General features: G+C 33.5%; 1 protein-coding gene across 1 annotated transcript in view; it reads right to left on the bottom strand.

Moving 5' to 3' along the window:
- Positions 1 to 21,687, bottom strand: part of LAMA2 (laminin subunit alpha 2) — a 660,685-nt gene that overhangs the window by 514,817 nt on the left and 124,181 nt on the right. Inside the window, exon 2 of the mRNA XM_049771159.1 lies at positions 850 to 1,020. Within this exon, the coding sequence (XP_049627116.1) occupies positions 850 to 1,020 (171 nt within the window). The remainder of the gene's footprint in view (positions 1 to 849; positions 1,021 to 21,687) is intronic.

Here is a 21,687-nt window from a genome sequence, read left to right as displayed (position 1 = left end):
ATCAATGCATTCTCAGAAATGCTATATAGTAGATACTATTGCTATATTCCCTAATGCATTTAAAGAACATAGAATCATCAATATATTATGTCACTTTTTCCTCTACCTTGTTTCACTGTCTTTATAAAAAAAAACAAAATATGGGCAAATAGTTGTTTCTTTTCATTTTATCCTTTATGAATTCTCATATTACTCTCAGTTTGGTTCATCGAATTTAGCAAGTAGGCCATGCATGGAACCTTTAACATAAAATACTCTGCTTCTGAATTTCCATTCTATTTAAATACATTCATAGTCTGATTTTGTCTTTGCACCCAACTGACCTTTACCCTCCAATTCTTGGCATTATTAGTCCAACCTTTCTAATTACATTTTTGTTCCCTCACAAGTAAGATTTTTTCCGTCTTTTCTTATCTTTATTTTTGGCATTCTTTCTCTCCTATTATGTCTTTTTCCCTCATATTTGACATGATTTTCATATACCATATCGTAGTCCTGATTTTACTGTACATTACTGTTACACATATTTTGTTACTTGGTATGATTTGGTAGCAATTTATGTGATTTGGGAATACTCAAAATTTTTTCATGTAATTGAATTTAATTACTCTTGATTTAAGATATTGTGTCTTATACAATATTTCATAGGAGCTTTCTAATTTGTGTTAGTAAGAAACCCAGATCATGCTTGTCATATAACATAGCAGGTTTATAAAGAATCTCACAGCAGAAGAAAAGTCCAGGAACTTTTAGGCATCACAAATCTTTTACATGAATACAACTTGCCCTCAAAATATTTCAATTGTAGACTCTCCCCACTGCCATAGAAATGAATATTTAAATACATACGGTTAAGATTGCTGCTATTTTGATTGCAGATTCGACACTGGGGATCCCTCACAGGCTGCCCAGGTACATGCTCTACTAATTTGCAATACATTTCAGGTCCTTTTTCTCCACATGTTGCATTTGTAGTGATGAGAGCAGTAGAAGCAAGATTTAGGACAGCAGGGAACAAACCTGAAAAATAAAGACAAATGAAGGTATATGAGCTGAAAACAACATGGCATTAAAATATTTTAATATTTTAATTTTAATTTTAATATTTTAATTTTTAATATTTTTATTTCAATTGATTGAAAATGAAATATACAAAAACATGTGTGATCAAAGAAAGTTGTTTTCTTTCCTTTTAATTTTTAACCTCTAATAATTAGTAGTTAAATTCTTGTATTAAAAAAACAAGACTTTGAAAAATAAACAGGGTACTCCCAAGCAATACTCAGAGGCCCAGGGTACATCAGATTCAATTAGTGACAGTACAATGCAACTAACACAGCCAGGTAGTTTAGTTCTTTGGTTTGGCAATGTGGCTCTTTTTTCCAGTGGTATTAGGGGTCCCAGAGCTACCCCATAATTACTCAGGGGTCACAAGAACTATACCCACTGATGACTGGAATGGCATGCAGTGCTAAGATCTTATCAGGATCCTGTGCTAATGAGCTCTTTGACCCTGATCTCTGAGCTCTCTACTTAACACTCAAATATATAAATTAATAAAATTGTAAAAGTTGCTGCTTACAGATCCTAATGGTTTGTGTATCTTCCATTTTAGCCAATTTATATCTTGTAGTAAATTCTAAAAATATTACCACAACTAATACATCTAGGCTTTTCATGGTCCTTTTTAATGATTCAATTGTCATTAAGTCATAAACAGTTGTTGTAACACTACATACAAAAGTCATAATACCGGGGCCGAAGAGATAGCATGGAGGTAAGGCGTTTGCCTTTCATGCAGGAGATCATCAGTTTGAATCCCGGCGTCCCATATGGTCCCCTGTGCCTGCCAGGAGCAATTTCTGAGCCTGGAGCCAGGAATAACCCCTGAGCACTGCCGGGTGTGACCCAAAAACCACAAAAAAAAAAAAAAAAAAAAAAAGTCATAATACCATTCCTGCTACTATACAATCATTTTATACAGCAATATCATTAGAAACAATTAGTCATAGTACTTATTATAATTTTACAAATATTACTTTTTAGATACATTAAAGTTTAGCCTGGCTTAGACACAATTACAGAGGCCCATTTCTCTGAAAGACAATAGAAGGCCTATTTGTATGAATAAATAACTCAGGTGTGAATTCTGCTTCAAGTCTAGTAATTGAATTTTATAGGACACTTTCAATGACAATATAATAAATTCACTTATCAAAACTGATTATATTTGTTATAAAAGTCAAAGTTTAGAGAAAGTATATTTGAGATTATAGGTGATTTGCAGCAGTTAGAGAAAACACAGTTACAATCTATGTAGTCTCTCTGTTCCACATACATACCAACTAGATCTATGTCAACATAAAACACACAAAAAGTCTTTTACATGTTTACATAAATTTTAAAATTTATAAACATAGACACATATATCCCAATCCTAATGTTTTACTGAGATCTTAGATTTTGTTGAAATTTGTTTTGTCTTGTTTTGTTTTGTGCAATATCCAGTTGGACACATAGCTTATTTCTGGCTCTGCACTCATTGATCACTCCTGGCTGGTTTGGGAGACTATGTGGAATAACTAGAACTGAATACAGGTTGGCTGCAAGCAAGACAAGTACCCTATATGCTGTACTATTTCTCTCACCTGATTCCAGATTTTTGAGCCATAAGTATTTTCTGTTTTATCTTCACAATTTAGCACAGTTGGATACCAAGTAGCATCCAATATATATGCAATTTTAAAAAAGCTGAATAACTGTTCTGAATCATCTACATAAAAATTATATCAACAACAGTAATGGGTATTTATAATGGAAGGCAATTTTTCACCAATGACTTCTAACACTATCTGCATGAAATAATGTGAAACATATGATAGTTTTAGTGAACTAAAAACTACTTATCCTATATTTTCTTTTCTTTTCTTTCTTTTTTTTTTTTTTTTTTTTTTGGTTTTTAGGTCATACCCAGCAGCACTCAGGGGTTACTCCTGGCTCTGTGCTCAGAATTCTTGCTCCTGGCAGGCTCTGGGGACCATATGGGATGCCGGAATTTGAACCACCGTTCTTCTGCATGCAAGGCAAATGCCCTGCCTCCATGCTATCTCTCTGGCTCCTATCCTATATTTTCTTAAGAAGTTCAGTGATTTGCTGAGAATTACAACTGACAAATCACAATATTGTATGGTAAACCCAAAAGAAGTTGTTTTGAATTTGGGTAAAGTACTGGTGTTCAGGCATGATGTCCCAAGTTAAATGCCCAGAATTGTAAATAAAAGTATAGAAACAATAACTGTAAAATTGAGCTTCTAGTGTAATTACTCTCTCAAAAATTTAGAGTTAAACGATAAGATCAGGCAAAACCTTAAATCTCTTTTCAGGCATCTGTCAGGGCTGCCCTAAAACTTTGTGTCAGTCTTCTGCTTCTGTCTCCTTTTTGCAAACTCACCACTTTGTAAAGCTCTCTCTAACTCTTCTATTCTAATCCAGTTTTACTCTATTAACCCACCAGCTTATGCTTTTCTCCAGTTAATAGTTAAATTAGATTTCAAATTTTTTTCTCTCCTCATCAGGCTTTCTGAAATTATTATTTTTTGGAATCCAATGATGATCTCATTAAATCTTTGAGATAATTATCCCACTTTCCTTACTATCTCTATGACTTCCACCTAATGAAATACCCTATAAATATGAATTCAGGTTGGTAAAACATCTAGAATTAAATATGAAGCTTTATCTGTGTGTCATTCATTATTTTTTGAATGTCTTCTCTGTGGTTGTCTTCTGTTATTCATTATTATTTGTTTAACCAGATAATTATTCTTTCATGAAAGATTTTTTGAAGAAATATTATAGCAAAATCCAGTAAAAATTTAGGAATAAAAATTCTGTTAATATGAGCTCATTTTGGAAAATGATCTTGCTATAAGTCTAGAAGAGAAAAAACAAAGGAACAAAACACAAACATATCAAAAAATTAAATAGAAGATTATGGATAAATATGCAGTGAATGCCAGATCCCTTTCATTTGCAGTTATTTTTTATTTTTTTATTATTATTACTATTTTTGATTTTTGGGTCACACCTGGCAGAGCTCAGGGGTTATTCCAGGCTCTATGCTCAGAAATTGCTCCTAGCAGGCTTGGGGGACCATATGGGATGCCAGGATTCAAACCAACAACCTTCTGCTTGCAAGGCAAACACCTTACCTCCATGCTATCTCTCTGGCCCCTATTTGCAGTTATTTTTTTATTTCTTAGATAAGGTAGAGAGACACGAAAACAAATATTACACTTATATAGTATATATAAAAATGCATATCTAACCAACTGCTTCTTTGTCATTGCCAATAATTTCATTTAGTAAAATTTTCTCCAGAATTTCACTTTTTAATTTTTCTTATAACTAATACGCTGCTGGCAAAGAAAATAGGATAAAACTTTATTTTTTATTGGTTTTCAAGAAGTAAAAAAATAAAAAAGACCTTAACACAAAGTTAATTTACTCAGACAAAAGTGATCTCAAAGGGTCAATATGTTTTAAACTACCCCAGACACTGTCAGCTTTATTCTGTGGTCTTTTTCTACTCTGTCACCTCTGAAGGTCCTAACTGATCTTGGGTATATTATAGGTATGAGTAAGACTCCATATGCGTAGTTTGGGATCTGTCCTGTGGGAATTGACTTGAATTAAATAGACCTTTCCTTTGTCAAATATGAGTAATATCAGGATATGACCAGATGGAAAAGATGGATAACAAGAGCTATTTGAGTACATAATATACTCCTAAAAATATCAATTAAATTTTTCCCATTTTTCTGACAAAATTTAATAAATATAATGTGGACAAAAAGATATAGAGATAAATGGATTATAAACTACCATTGATCAGGAGATATAGCTTATTCATTTTACATTATTTTTTGTACCTATAATCCCACATTTAGATTTTATTTTTTCACATTATTTCTTAAAACATACTCTAGACAATATAAGTAATTTTGCACCAATTTATGAATTGGCATTATTGCAAACTAAAATTTTAACTCAACTCACAAGATTAATGTTCATATTACAGGAGGAAGAACCAAAGCCCAGGACTCAGTAAAGCTTTTAAGTATTTAATAAAATATTCTATAATGAAATAAAAAGTATTTAATAAAATACAATATTTAGGGTCAATAACACTTAATAGCATTTATTTTATAAAACCACCAACCATTTTATCTAAACCTTTTATACATGAACTAAACTTATTAATAATAACAACATTTATTATCTTCTAGTTCTTTCAATTAATTTGCTTCTGTTACCTTTATTGTTATGTGTTCAAATTAACTTTTTAAACTTTAATTGTAATGCTTAGTAAAAAGGAAAAGTTGTTTTTTAAACTTTTTCAGTTATTTTGTTTTTTTAATAAGTAAAGTGTACTTGTTGGGAAAGGTCTGAGATTAGTTTAATTTATCAATATCTAAGTTTGAATATTTAACAGCTTTTAATAGAGATGGAAGTTTATTTCTTTATATATCAAGTGTATTAAAATTTAGCCATTTGTTCTCATTAAAAAGTAGCAACACTTATTCTGATATTTGTTATGGGTTATTTTCTAAACATTATTTTAACATTTTGAAAGTAAAATACTGCAAAAAATTAATGAGTATTAAATATTTATATTATTAATAATGTTAACTATTTTACTAATATTAAGTATTTGATATTAGTAATATTAATTAGTTAATTTACAAATATATTAACTATTTTAGTGCACATATATTTATCGTATCGTCTCTCTTTTTCTTTATTTTTGGGCCACATCCGGTGATGCTCAGGGGTTACTCCTGGCTATGCGCTCAGAAATTGCTCCTGCTTGGGGGACCCAAGGGACGCTGGGGATAGAATCCAGGTCCCTCTGGGTCAGCCGCATGCAAGGCAAACGCCCTATCGCTCCAGCCCCACATTTATGGTCTCTTAATTCAAAGGTGAAATAAAATTAAAGACCAAAAAATCAGAGATCATTATGGCTATAATGATGATTGACATGTTTTTATGAAAAGTATCTAAATTCAATTAATTTTGCTTTAAGGCTAAATAAATTATATCTAAACAAAAAATAAAATAATATTTATTTCTGTGTATTTTATTAAAGATTATAATGTATACTATATTTCAAATAATATAATATATTATATAATATATGCTGATTTATAATATACATATTTAATAACTAGACAGCATAGAAAAATCTCTCAACCACATGAAAATTATAAATTCTGCTATAAAATGGTAAAAATTTATTAAACCTTTACTTTCTTACTTGAATGTTTTGAATAATAAACGGGTTTTATTTTGAAATTATGAAGAAAGGGACAGAGAAGATAAGAGAGAAAGTAAAAATCAAAAGAAAACACAGGTGTTTCCAAAGGTAGAGAGAGACCCAGAACACAACTTAGCATGAAAGTTGGAAATGACATACCCCAAGATATGCATATGGGCTCTGTGTTCATGGGCATAAGAAGCCTAGGTGCCTTAGTTGGATTTTTGTCCCTATTTACTTCCACTATTAATGTGGTGTTTTCATCTAAGTTAATGTGATTTTGATTACCTGAATTCTAAAAATTCTATTTTGAAGCAGCAGATACATTTTTAGAAATCTAGATGTGGGATCAGAACAACAGTACAAAGGAGAGGGCATTTGTCTTACAGGTGGTTGACCCAGGTGATATTTGGAATCCCCTGTGGTCCACTAAGTACCACCAAACTGACTCCTTATTAGGACACTGGGGCTAACACCTGAGCATCCCTAGGTATAGCCCCAAACCCAAAAATTAAAAAATAAAATAAAACCTCATTAAGTTAAAAACAGATCTTCTATATGATTCTACTTTACCCCAAGAACACAAAACATATGAACTCATAGAATGACCATACAGCAGGTAGAGCATTTGCCTTGCACATGACTGATCCCAAGTACCCCATATGGTCCCCCAAGCATCACCAGGAGTGATCCCCATAAACCCAGAGCCAGGAGCAAGCCCTGAGTACCTGCCAGGTGTGCCTACCCCCACCCCTCCAAAAATTTTATACAGACACAAATTTATAAAGATATAAAATTTTAAAGAGCTTATGAAGCAGTTTGGTAATAGAGCACTTAGGTTTCACCCACAACACTATATGAAAAAGCTGATTTTTCATAAATAATTACAAATGTTGAAAAAATATTTTTACAACATCTAAAGACTATGTGAAAAAACTCAAAATAGATAAGGCAAATTGATGTATATGCCTGAAAGAAAAACACTGAATGAGCTGTAAAAGGTAGATAAAATTTAAGTAAAAACTTGTATTTTTACTATCATGAAGTATGGCACCCTTAGTAGTCTATATATGATTCCATCTCTTTTCATCTGCCACCTCTCCAGGGAAATTTCCTTCCAGAAATTTAAATCTGAGCTTGTCACTTTCTTGCTTAAAGATTTCTGAGAGCTTGATAAATTTCATGCCAAACATCTTAGAAATGGTCTTGAGTGATTGCTTGTACTACAACAGCCAATCTAATTTGTAATCTAAATATTTACTTAGGTTTCTAACTACTTCTCTAAAGATCACTTTTTGTAGTTAATTTCATGATTTTCTACACATCCAGGATATTGATAACTTCCTACTTAGAAATGTTATCAACAGATTTGAAAATTTTTGACATAAACTCTTGCCCTTTCTCCATATAATGTGCTTCTTTGTTACAAGCTCACCTGTTCATCTTTCATGACATAGAATATTTCATGCTCTGTAAAACCTTTCTGAGTATTATTCAATATTTTTCCTTTCTTTACTTAGTGATAACTTAGTTGATATTTTGTAATACTAAGATATGTAAAATTAATGTGTCATATGATCTACTTAGTGATATAATGTCTTAGTGTAACTCATATTTAAATTTATTAAACAAGAATAAATACACGTACTTATATAAACTTTCTGGGAAGAAATAAAACAAGCAAAAACCCTAAAAGTAGTCACATCCAAAGTTTATTAAGAATGTAAAAATCTCCTTGAGAACTTCAGATAGATAAGCCAAATAATTCAATGAAATAGAAGCTGCTTGAAAAGGATACTAGACCTTTTTCATCTGTCACTATACAACATATAATATTTGCTTCTCTACCTGAAAAAGTGTACTTAGGATAGATAGTACCTTTTCTCATGCCTTGAAAGTGAAAGTAGGGGAGATCTTTCTATCACCTCCTTCTAACACTCAGGTAAAATACACAGAATTTCAACCTAGAGTTCAGAATTTTGAGCACGACAAGTAGATGACGAGAGAGAAACAAGGAAGAGATCACTATGGTCATAAACATCATAGTCTCAGAAGGAAGTAGGTTGCGTGATTTAACATTAATAGATTCTGACTAGACTATCATTAATTGACTCTGACTAGATTATATAAATAACAAATTTTTATAAAATTAAGAAGGGGAGGAAGAAAGTCTGGTGGCAAAGGGCCAAGTGGTCTCAGATACATTGGTGGAGAACTACATATCCAAACCAAAGTTAACAACAATGGATAAGAGACCCAAACAATAACAATCTAAACTGAAAGTGGGCCTGTTATACTGGCAGGCTAGGGAGAAGAGGGGACGATATGGGGTGCACTTGGGGAACACTAATGAAGGGAGGTAGACACTGGTGGTGGAATAGGCCCTGATTCAATGTATGTCTGAAACCCAACTATGAAGGACTTTGTAAATCACAATGCCTTCAATAAAATTAATTCATTTAAAATTAATTTTAAAAAGAGTGGCCTTAATGTCCTCTAAGTCTGTCTTTAAAATTTTTAATAGTTATGGAAGCGATGTGAAATACTTCAAATATATTTCATACTTAATGTAAAAGGTAATGGTGATTTCTGCTACACATGATCAAGAACAAAATGAATGTAAAGGTCATACAGCATGTGCACAGAGGCCCCACAAATCCCCACAAACAGAAATATACATAGAAAGATAGGAACATGAATGGAAAGTAACTATGTTGTGATAAAATAGAGAGCTGTGTAGATAGTTATTTCCTTTAAAATTTTAGCATATAACATGGAGGAAGAATAGTCTGATGGTTAACACATCTATTCAAAATCACACTATCAAGATAAGGGCCTGATTATTATATAATCATTACCAGAAGAATCATAGTAGAACTTTAAAATTCTTTTTTACAGCATATTTTGTCTTATTTTTACCCATGCTTTTCATTTTGACTAACACTGTGTTCAATTTCTTAAACTATTATTTTTAAATGACCATATCATGACCACCACTGTGTTCATGATAATATATCATTTTTAAATAGCAACTATTTAGCTCATTTTTTATATGGCAAGCTTGGGCCACACCTGACAGTGCTATGGGATTGCTCCTGACGCTGCATTCAGGAACTACTCCTGGCAGTGCTTGAGCATCTATTTGGGTTTGCCAATATTGAACACAGATTATTCATGTGAAATGTAAACACACTGTCCACTGTTCTACAACTTTGGCCCTTAACGCTTGACTTTAAAGAATATTTTCAATGCAATTTTTTAAGAAAAAATTCTAAGTACATATTTTATCAGTTTAAATACTTGACTAAGTGTTTTGGAGTAAGCTATCTTTATTCTCTGTGTCTAACCTATTTATTAATAGTCTTATACCCATATATAGATAGTTCAATATCAGAACATAGATATCAAGCTCTCAAATGACATTTCTTACAGTGATATTTAGAGTTGTACAGTGGAGGAAAAGTCATCTACTTTATTAGTGAGTTCTTATCAGTTCTTATATTAAATTTTTTTATATTTTCTAAAGACTATTACATTGCTTATAACGATACACTATATGTCTACTTCTCCTTCAATCTTCCCCTCTTTCATCCTTGTCTTGGAAAGCAAGTTCTTGTTCTTGCCAAGCACCTATTACCATACAAAAAATTATAAAAGAACTGTTTGAATGTTATTAACTTTCCAATTCAATCTTTTAGGTTGTGGAGCATTTTAAAAAATATACTCATGATTGCAAACCGAGCTATTTGAAAATGATTCCATATTTGAAAGACAAAAAAGAACCTGCCAAATTAAAATGTTCTAAATGTCAGGAACAAAAAGGAGATATTTGTCTGTTGCAATCCTGAGCTATGTGGGTGTGTAGGAGCACACTAGTATAAAATAAAAATGGGACAAAACAAAATGTTGCTGAAGAGAATGATTTCCAGCTGTGCACTGCTGGAAGTAACTTAATGGTCTTGATCCACCATGCAGATGAAGAGTTTTACAGAACTAGAAAATCAGTCCAATTTGAACTAATAGCTGTACAGACACAACAATACTTGTAAACTGGGGAAAAATAACATTGAATCCAGTTGTTCACAGGAAAAAATAAACCAAGGAGAACACGTACTACATTCCTAACTCATGTTTCCTAAGTTTAAAAATCATCCTATGCTGTTGCTTAGTTATGCCCTTTCAGCTTCCAAAATAAAAATGTATTTCTGGAATCTTCTGGGCTGGTTGGTCTTTTCTTTTTTAAACAGAAAAAGTAGTACAAGTTCCTCTGAAAATGAAATTTAAACTTGTTTACTATGTTCCTTTCAAACTGATTATATTAAAAATTTAAGAATTTTCATTATCACCAGAAACAAAATTAAAGAAGATATACTCACATACTCCAGTGGATTTTACTTTAGAATGCCAATATTTATATTTACTCTACCTAGCAGGTATTCACACTAAACAAGCACTATCAAGGATACTGTAAACCCAATGCCACTCATTCACTTGGTAATATCTTATTTAATTCTTTGATCAAATACACCATTAGTCACATTAAGAAATATTACACTCATGATTCTTTAATGACCTCAAAGTTAAACACAAATAACAAAATACCTGCCAATACAACATGCATTTCCTATAAGTACATTAATAGATTAGCACATCATGAACATAATAGATGTTTTTAAAAAGGAGATCAAAATTTCAAAATGGAGTCAGCTGTTTAGGGCCATGTTTTTTAAGCAAAATTAAATACTAAACTACATCAAATTCAACCCATTCCATGAAAAAAAAAATCAGTCGCTCAAGAACCCTAAGTCAATATCTGCAAGCTGATCTTTATGAAGATACCTTTTCTCCAGAAAAGATTTCAGTTTGAAATACACTTTTTATAGAGGTTTTGGAAATTTTCACTTGCTCAATGAAAGCTCTATTCCATTTAGGAGTTGTTTAATAAAGCCTAATCAATCTTCAAATTTATCCTGGTGAATTTGGATCACCTCCCTATTTTTTAAATGCTGTGGATAAAATGGAGTTTCACAATGCAAAGCAAGAACTCTGAATTTTTATTAAATACAATGATTAACCATGGTTTCAAAGAAAATATTTCTAGGGCCAAACAATAGCACAGTGGGTAGGATGTTCACCTTGCACATGGCTGACTCAGTTCAAGTCCCAATATCCCATATGGTTTCCTGAGAAAGAAGGAAAATAAAAAGAAAGAAAGGAGAAAGAAAAGAAAGAAAGAAAGAAAGAAAGAAAGAAAGAAAGAAAGAAAGAAAGAAAGAAAGAAAGAAAGAAAGAAAGAAAGAAAGAAAGAAAGAAAGAAAGAAAGAAAGAGAAAGAAAGAAAGAAAGAAAGAAAGAAAGAAAGAAAGAAAGAAAGAAAGAAAGAAAGAAAGAGAGAGAAAGAAAGAAAAAGAAAGAAAGAGAAAAGAAAGAGCGAGAGAGAAAGAAAGAAAAAGAAAGAAAGAGAAAGAAAGAAACAAACAAAGAAAAAGGAAGGAAGGAACAATGAAAAACAAAGAAAAAAGAAGGAAGGAAGGAAGGAAGGAAGGAAGGAAGGAAGGAAGGAAGGAAGGAAGGAAGGAAGGAAGGAAGGAAGGAAGGAAGGAAGGAAGGAAGGAAGGAAGGAAGGAAGGAAGGACGGAAAAAAGAAAAGCTTCCATTTGAACTACTGAAAATACTTTTGAAACAACTCTACCTTAAAATCAAGTAGATCACACTATTTCTGATGCAATAATAATAATAATAACTTTTAGCCTACTTTTATTATATTTGATCTTTTACTATCACTTTGGGCACATTTAATGTTCTTACAATTTACAAGAAAATATCACCTATTATCCATTTAAGACTTAAATATATAAATTATTATTTTATATTCCAATTATAGAAGTGTTCAGAATAACTTTTAAGATTTTTAAAATCATGTGATAAAAATAATTATAATCACATGGGCACTTATTTATAATGTACTAGCATAAAATTAGCCAAAATATTCATTGAGGGGGTGACAGTAGGGATAAATAGACTGTTTCTATGCTTCTTCCAATCTCATTTCATCAATATAAGCAGAACATATGCTTGGTATCAGCTCTCTTCTGCCTAGTTTCCAAAACTGTGCCTATAAACTAGATGTCTCTTTGGCAGCTCTATCTGCAAACCCAAAATGGGAAGTGAGAAAGCAAAGTAGAGGAATGAAAAACAGTGTCAAATTACTGAATGTGAAATTTCAAGCCTAAATTTGTAATTACCCTAAAACAGAGGTGATTGCAATGCAGAAACAATTTTTATAAAAGCTTTTTGCCTGCTATTAACAATTCAAGATAATAGCATGTGATAAATCTCTAAACTAATATTTATTCTAAGAACATGACTACATATTTGTAACTCTCATACAAATATATCAGAAGAAGCACTTGTAAGCTTTGATGACTACAATGGCAAGAAAGAATGCTATTTCCCCTGGGCCCTGTACTGTAACTAATGCTAGACTGTTTCTTATCTCTAATGATAAAACAAACATTTAAAATACATACTGTTCTACATCATGTTCCCCTACTTAAGAGAGAAAATCTCAGTTCATTTACTTTACCTTTTTATATTTTTTAATCTATATTAGAATTCTATAGAACTTGATCATGGATTTTTATTTCCTTCTCATCTCCAGATTATGTTCTTATCTAATTTGTGTACCATCTGCAAAGTCAAACACTTTCATGTTCCATCTCCAGGTCATATATCTTTATGAAGCTCAGATCTACTTGGTTTGGTTTGATGCTTCCATGGAGAAGGTTCAGGATCATCTCAATTACAGTGTCCCCAAAGCAGAAATCATAAATTCCACAGACTTGCATCAATGCCATTTCTTTTATTACACATAAATACATCTAACTACCATACATTCTACTACTTCATCGTTCTCTACACATTATTTAATGCTACTTCAATGTTCCCTTCGTTCAACAACACATTTTACTTTAACAACCCACAGTTTCCCACAGAGAATTTGGGCTGTCATTGTTGATGCTATCCCTATCAGCATAGACTCTTCTAACTCCAAAATTAATTTCAGATCCATCTGCTTCTTTCCAGTATCACTGCCAAAACTTGAAGCCAAGTCACGAGCATTTTTAACATCTGGACTTCAGCAACCATCTCTTAACTGAAGTCCTTATTACTATTTGCCTCTTTTTTTTTTTAATCCATTTTTAACATCGATTCTTTTAAAATGCCCATCTGAAGATGTTTTTCAATTTCAATGAATTATAATTGGATAAAATTCAAAGTTATTTTACTGAGTTGCAATTTCTTCTCATCACATTCAAAGAATACTTCATTCCATTTCTGGAACAAGGCTCTGTTTTCCCTTCTTTAGAACTTCACCTGGAAACTCCTGTCCCTTAACTTTCTTTCACTGCTGCTGTTTTCCTCTTTCGGAAGTGTTGGTCTTTTGAGTCTTATTTCTCCCAAAATATTCATAATTTTTCTCAAGAGTACAGCATTACAATCCTTATTCTAACCTTTTCCAGAGTAATGTCACTCCAATGTGTTTCTGATTATTTATATATTTTATCTCCTTGTCTCAAAAAAATTCCATGATAAGGAAAACACTTTTTGTTTGTTTATCATATCAATATGATCAAGTCTGACCAAGACTAGACATATAAATATGCTCAAAAATGTTTTCCAGGATCATGTGTGGCTTAGGTGCATGGTACCTGACTACATGCTGCTTGCATCTCTCCTTTTGAGATGTGTGCTTTCTACTTTCATGCTGGTTATCTACCAGAGCTCTATCCCTCTTCCCCTTCCTTAGTAGCTCCAAATAAAATCTGTTTTTACTTCAAATAAATAAAAACTCTCCAATGAAAAATACATTTTGGGATTTAGGATATAAATTGTGTACCTGTTCCAATTAAGTAGTAAGCTTCTTTTCATTAATTATTTTATTTTATTTTATTTTTGGTATTGGGACTATACCAGTGGTGTTCAGAGCATACTCCTAGTTATTTCTTAAGAGATCACTCCTGGGCAATGCCTAAGAAGGAGGGGGGTGCAATAAGTTGCACTGGGGAAAAATATCAGGTTGGCCACTTGTAATGCTAGCACTCTAGCCTCTGTTCTATTCTCCAGCATCATATTAAAAAATATTGTAAAATGTATACAGGAGCGAGAGTGATAAAACAGCAATAGAAAATTTGCTTTATATATAGCTGATCTGGTAATAAGCCTTGAGTAACCCTGGGTGTGGCCCCAATAATTCAAAACACATACGATAAAGCAACATAAACTCAATAACAAAAATTTATATTTAAACTTTGATGTCTTCTCAGTGACATAACAATTCAGATAATATACCTATATCAAGAGCTAAAAATCAAAAGTTTAACATTTTTATTGTGTTAACTATCATCCTATACCCAAATTGTTCACCTTTGAACAGCTTCTTTTTTCAATTTTGAAAATAAAATTATCTTTTTTGTTATGGATCATTTGAATTCTCTTTGGGATTAGGTTGATTGATTGATAAGTCAGCAGTGGGAGTAAATACGATATTTTTCACTATATAGTCCATGCTCACAAGTCCAGATCCCTTCCCCACCAATATAACCTAGTTTTGAAAGGGAAAGTGTATGACTCTATTAAATATAGTATCAATAAATAACCATTGGGTTGCTTCTGGGGTTTTTGTGATTATATTATTTCCCTCAAATTGCACCAGGTCATAGTCTGATACACAGGGTGAGGAATTAGAATGAGGGTTGCATAAAAAAGTACTTCCCAGCTGACTCAAGCATCAAATTCTGTTTTATGCTTTAAATGTAAATTCTTTGCAGTTTCAGTTATCTATGAAAATACTTGTTTTATAGACATTTTTTTGAAGTGAGTTTTGACAGTGTTTATAGCAAAACACTTTGTTCTCTAGCAGCTGTTGGAACACACATATAAACATGCAGGAAAAATCATAAATATTCTGTTTGCTCTTGTAAATGCATAAAGTGAAAAATCAGTCTTTTATAGTTATTTAGTCTAGTACTGTTATTAGTAGTGTTTATTTACCAGGTACATAAAAACATAGGTATTGTATTTTTGTCTATAATTAATTTTTTATTTTGACTAATGTACTATGTCCGTAAACATTAAGTTTCTTGAAGGATTATGTGAGAGTCCATAGTTTTTTAAATATTTTATTATCGAAGAAAATTAGTATCATAGATAGCAAGTATTCACTAAACATTCAATAAAATAGTGAATTCATTAATGGAGATTTGGTGAAGTGCTTCATGACAATGATACTAAAGGCATCTTCAAAGAGGAAACATCACTGTCCAAGCAAGTGGAAGAAAGATAAACAAATGGGACTAGATTAAACAGAGAAGCTTCTGCACGTCAAAGGAAACAGTGACTAGGATACAAAGGCTACCCACATAAGCAGGAAACTATTCACCCAATGTCTATCTGATATGGGGCTGATATCCAAGGTATACAAAATACTGACAGAACTTAATAAAAAGAAAAATTCTAACCCTATCAAAAATGGAGAAAGAAATGAACAAACATTTCCTCTAAGAAGAAATACAGATGGCCAAAAGGCACACGAAAAACTGTTCCACTAATCATTAGGGAGATGCAGATCAAAACAACAATGGGGTATTATCTCACACCACAGAGTCTGGCACAAATCACAAAGAACATAAACAGCTTGGCATGGATGCAGAGAGAAAGAAACTCATTCATTGCTGGTGGGAATGCTATCTAGGCCAGTCGTTCTGGAGAACAATATGGATATTTCTCAAAAATAAAAGAAAATTGCTCCCATATGAACCAGCAATACCACTCCTAAACATATACCCTAGGACAGTGGTCGGCAACCTGCGGCTCGGGAGCCACATGTGGCTCTTTAAACTTTTAATTTGGCTCTTCTGTGTGCCAGGCAGCCACTCCATGAGTCAGGACTCTTCTCCTAGCCTCTGTCAGTGCGCGCCCTGTGTGCAGCCCCAGTGCAGGCTCCAAAAGTGTAAGATGATACCCATTATCAACCCTAAACAAAGGTGTTCCCCCAAAGTCATCCTTTCTTAAACCACTTCCTTTGATATGTAAAAGTCCACTGAATATGTACTTTTGTCTCTCTTTTTTGTTTGTTTGTTTTTTTCCTTTATTTAAACATCTTGATTACATATATGATTGTGATTAGGTTTCAGTCATGTAAAGAACACCCCCTTCACCAGTGCAACATTCCCACCATCAATGTCCCAAATCTCCCTCCATCCCACCCCACCTGTACTCCAGACAGGCTTTCCAGTTCCCTCATTCATGCACATGATTATGGCAGTCCTCTGTGTAGTTATTTCTATAACTGCACTCACCACTCTTTGACGTGAGCTTCATGAAGTGAGCTGGAAGTTTCAGCCCTCCTCTCATTGTCTCTGAGGATTGCTGCAAAAATGACTTTTATTTTTCTTAAAACCTATAGATGATTGAGACTATTCTGCGTCTCTCTCTCTCCCTCTAACTTATTTCACTCAGCATGATAGATTCCATGTACATCCATGTATAGGAAAATTTCACGACTTCATTTCTCCTGACGGCTGCCTAATATTCCATTATGTATATTTACCACAGTTTCTTTAGCCATTCGTCTGTTGAAGGGCATCTTGGTTGTCTCCAAAACCTGGCTATTGTGATTAGTGCTGCAAGAAATATAGGTGTGAGGAAGGGGTTTTTGTGTTGTATTCTTGTGTTCTTAGGGTATATCCCTAGGAGTGGAATAGCTGGGTCGAATGGAAGCTCAATTTCCAGATTTTGGAGAAATCTCCATATTGCTTTCCATAGAGGTTGGACTAAATGGCATTCCCACCAGCAGTGGATAAGAGTTCCTTTCTCTCCATATCCCTGCCAGCACTGATTGTTCTCAATCTCTGTGGTGTGAGATGGTATCTCTTCATTGTTTTGATTTGCATCTCCCTGATGATTAGTGATGTGGAACATTTTTTCATGTGCCTCTTGGCCATTAGTATTTCTTTTTAATCAAAGCGTCTGTTCATTTCTTCTCCCCATTTTTTGATGAAATTAGATGTTTTTCTTTTTTTTTGTAAAGTTCTGTCAGTGACCTGTATATTTTGGAAATTAGTCTCTTATCTGATGGGTATTGGGTGAATAGTTTCTCCCACTCGGTGGGTGGCTCTTGTATCCTGGGCACTATTTCTTTTTAGGTGCAGAAGCTTCTGAGCATAATGTATTCCCATCTGTTGTTCTCTGCTTCCACTTGTTTGGAAAGTGCAGTTTCCTCCTTGAAGATGCCTTTAGTCTCAATGTCATGGAGTGTTTTACCGACGTGCTGTTCTATATACCTATGGTATCAGGTCTGATATCAAGGTCTTTAATCCATTTGGATTTTACCTTCGTGCATGATGTTAATGGGGGGGGGTCTATGTTTGCTTTTTTGCAAGTGGCTAACCAGTTCTGCCATCACTACTTTTTGAAGAGGTTTTCCCTGCTCCACTTAGGATTTCTTGCTCCTTTGTCAAAAATTACGTGATTGTATGTTTGGGGAACATTGTCTGAGAACTCAAGCCTATTCCACTGATCTGAGGGTCTGTCTTTATTCCAATACCATGCTGTTTTGATAACTATTGCTTTATAGTACAGTTTGAAGTTGGGGAAAGTAATGCCTCCCATTTTCCTTTTCCCTAGGAGTGCTTTAGCTATTTGAGGGTGTTTATTGTTCCAGATGAACTTCATAAGTGTTTAATTCATTTCTTTGAAGAATGTCATGGGTATTTTTAAGGGGATCACATTAAATCTGTATAATGCTTTGGGGAGTATTGCCATTTTAATGATGTTAATCCTGCCAATCCATGAGCAGGGTATGTGTTTCCATTTCCATGTGTCCTCTCTTATTTCTTGGAGCAGGGCTTTATAGTTTTCTTTGTATAGGTCCTTCACATCTTTGGTAAAGTTGACTCCAAGATATTTGAGTTTGTGTGGCACTAATGTGAATGGGATTGCTTTCTTTATTTCCTTCTCTTCCCTATCATTATTGGTGTATAAAAAGGCCATTAATTTCTGTGTGTTGTCTCTCTCTCTTGACCTGAAGCCTCCTGGTATTGGGAATTGGTTTTAATAAAAAAAGAGGCTCGAGGCAGAGAGTACAAGGTAAAAGGCCATGGCTACTTGATTTATTATTTCTTTCCTGCTACCCTGCTTCTTCAGACAAGGTCGGTGGTGTTTAGAAATACAGTGCCTTAAATGATCTTAAAACACATTTTATTTTGCACAAGAGTGGGTATCTTCCATGAAGGGATCTCAACCCAGCGTTTTCTTTTTCATGGATTCTCATGTTCAGAGTACTCATGATTAAAGTTGTGAGCTAATGCCCTTAAATGTTGTTTTTATATTGATTATGATTTTCTGCATGATATAAGTGCCAATCAGAAATTTTTGCAAGAGTGGAAACATTTCAACATCTCCTTCTCAGACACAACTATCCCAGAATCAGATTCTTTTTTGAACACATCCATCTTATGTCTCACTGTAAAAACTACTTGTGAAACTCCACTGCAGAGAAATATTAAATTCATAGAGAAAATAAATAATGTCTGCCAAATACACAAGCTTAGCTACCCATTCCTTGTCCAACTGGGGCTGTACAAAGTCAGAGTTCTGCTCTCACAGGAACTGCACTATTTCTTCCCTCTTGCCAACATGGCGAGAGAGCACCCTTCCCCTGAACAGCCACTTCACTTCTTCATGGAGAAGATGCTAGTAGTGGGCATCCATATTCTCACCCAGGGTGGTGAATAGCCTGGATTTGATCACAATTGTTAATTTCACTAATTATCTTTACTGTGTCATCTGTAACAGAGTTTAGTTCAGCAGGGAGTTTTTTTTTTTTTTTATCCAGTCTATCATACAATGAGTGGATACAATTTACGAGTGTGCAACTTCTGTTTCTTGTGACTACACAAAAACACTGAGCCATGCACAGTGCATCATTTGTATATACATCAACACATCTGAGTATTATTCTGAGTAAAATGATTCAGAAGGAGAGGTGTTGACACACAATAATCATTTGTGGGATATAAGAATAATAAATGGCAATATGGTAATAATATCTAGAGAAAATAGGGATGAGGAACAGGAGGACAAGTCCATGATAGGAAGCTTGCCATAAAAAGTGATAAATTTAGTTAGAATAGAGAAAGGTATATTATGACATTGATAGTTGAAACATATCACTTTGACAAGAACTGGATGTTTAAAATGGATAAGCGACATTCATGGTGCCCTTTAATTAACAATATTGCAAACCACAGTGTCATATAGGAAATTTTGAAAACCTCAGTGTCATAAAGGGAAAGAGAGATAGAGAGAAAAAAGCAAAATGCCTGCCCCTGACATAGGCAGAAGAGGGTGAAGGTGAAGGAAACAAGGGACATTGGTGGTGGGGAAAGTGCACTGGTGAAGGGTGGTGTACATTCTATGTCTGAAACTGAAGTATGAATAATTTTGTAACAAATATGCTTAAATAAGAAATTATTTTTAAATTGTAATCAGGATCCTATCATAATTTCCTTTATGATATATCCTATGCCTTTAGCAAAGTGACATTTTTGTTTTTGTGTGTATTTTAGTTTGGTTTCTTGCAGCACACAAGCAGTGGTTCTCAAACTATGGCCCGCGGGCCACATATTGTATTAGTATCTTTTTTGTTTCTTCATTGCAAAATAAGATATATGCAGTGTGCATAAGAATTCATTCATAAGTTTTGTTTTTACTATAGTCAGATCCTCCAATGGTCTGAGGGACAGTGAACTGGCCCCCTGTTTAAAAAGTTTGAGGACCCCTGCGTGACTAAAGTGTCAATAATTTTTTTTTCCTTTCAGTGAAATCACTACTTTTCTCTGGAACACTGTCCTTGCTTTTAAAGATTGTTAAAATGTTTTTATCTTTTATCTGTTTCATCTACATATTGTAGGGTTTCAAATTTTCAGCACATTTTGGTTATCAAGAGGAAACGTTTTGAAACGTTTTGCTTCCTTATTATCAGAAATCAAAGCATTTTTCCTCGAGAAGGGTGTTCACTATCCAGAATTAACAAAAGTGTATTTCATGGTGGATATTACTTCACATCTAAATCAGCTTAACATAAACTACAGGGGAAAAGAAACACAATTTTTTCGATGTTAGAAGAAGTTATTTCGTTTGAAAACAAATTATCTGTTTTTGCTCAAGGTTTTGACAGAGAAACTTTGATTCACCTTCCAAGCCTGTTGAAACATCACCAAGCAAGTAATTCCGATATTGACATTACCTATTTTAAAACAGCACTTTTAAATATGAGGAAAGTTTTTCTCAAGAGGTTTCAGGATTTCAAAAACAACAAAGCGATGTTGGCCCTTGTTAAAAAAAAAAAAAAACTTCTGGATGCCACTGTAACAGATTTAAATTTTTCTCCCTTTAATATCGACATTGGCAACTTTGAAATGCAATTTCTGGATTTAAGAAACAAAGAACTGTGGAGCTCGATATTTTAATGTCTTTGTGCTAATTTAGAAAGATTGGAGAAAGACAAATGTGAACTTAGTTTACAGCACAAGTGGTCTGCTTTGAAAGACCTGGAGAAGGATGATATGTTGATTTTTAACACCTGAAATAGTATTCCTGACTCATATAATTAACTAAAAAAGCTAGCGTTTGCTGTTCTTTTCTTGTTCGGGTCTACATATTTATGCGAACAATTATTTTCAAGCATGAATCTTATCAAGAGTAAATTGAGAAATCGTCTCGTTGATGAGAACCTGGAATCGTGCCTAAAATTAAAAACAACATACCAACCTGACTTACTCAAACTATCCAAGGAAATGCAAGGCCAATGTTCACAATACTGTTTGTGACTGTGTCAGTCATTGTCAGGATGTAATTTTCTCTATATCGTAAGGCAAATTTTATGGAATTTAATATTATTGATAAGTAATATCGTTCTAAAGTTTTTGTTTTATTAGTTGTGTTATTTGTATCCTCCCGACCTGTGTGGATACTTGCATGCAGAATATTCTCAATAAAAACTTACTGAAACTAAAAACAGTGTACAATCCTATGTATTTTAGGTTTTAAAAATGTGGCTCTCGGGGCTGGAAGAGATAGCATGGAGTAAGGCATTTGCCTTTCATGCAGAAGATCGGTGGCTCGAATCCTGGCATCCCATATGGTCCCCTGAGCCTGCCAGGAGCGATTTCTGAGCATATAGCCAGGAGTAACCCCTGAGTGCTGCCAAAAACAAACAAACAAACAAATAACAAAAAATGTAGCTCTCAAAATAAATTTCAATCGTGGTTTTGGCGAGATTTGACTCAATTGAAAAAACAAAAAAGG

The sequence above is a fragment of the Suncus etruscus genome, chromosome 4 (assembly GCF_024139225.1).
Source record: "Suncus etruscus isolate mSunEtr1 chromosome 4, mSunEtr1.pri.cur, whole genome shotgun sequence".
Lineage (NCBI taxonomy): Eukaryota > Metazoa > Chordata > Mammalia > Eulipotyphla > Soricidae > Suncus > Suncus etruscus.
The sequence above is the reverse complement of the archived record's forward strand: the minus strand, read 5'-3'. Positions and strand labels throughout refer to the sequence as shown.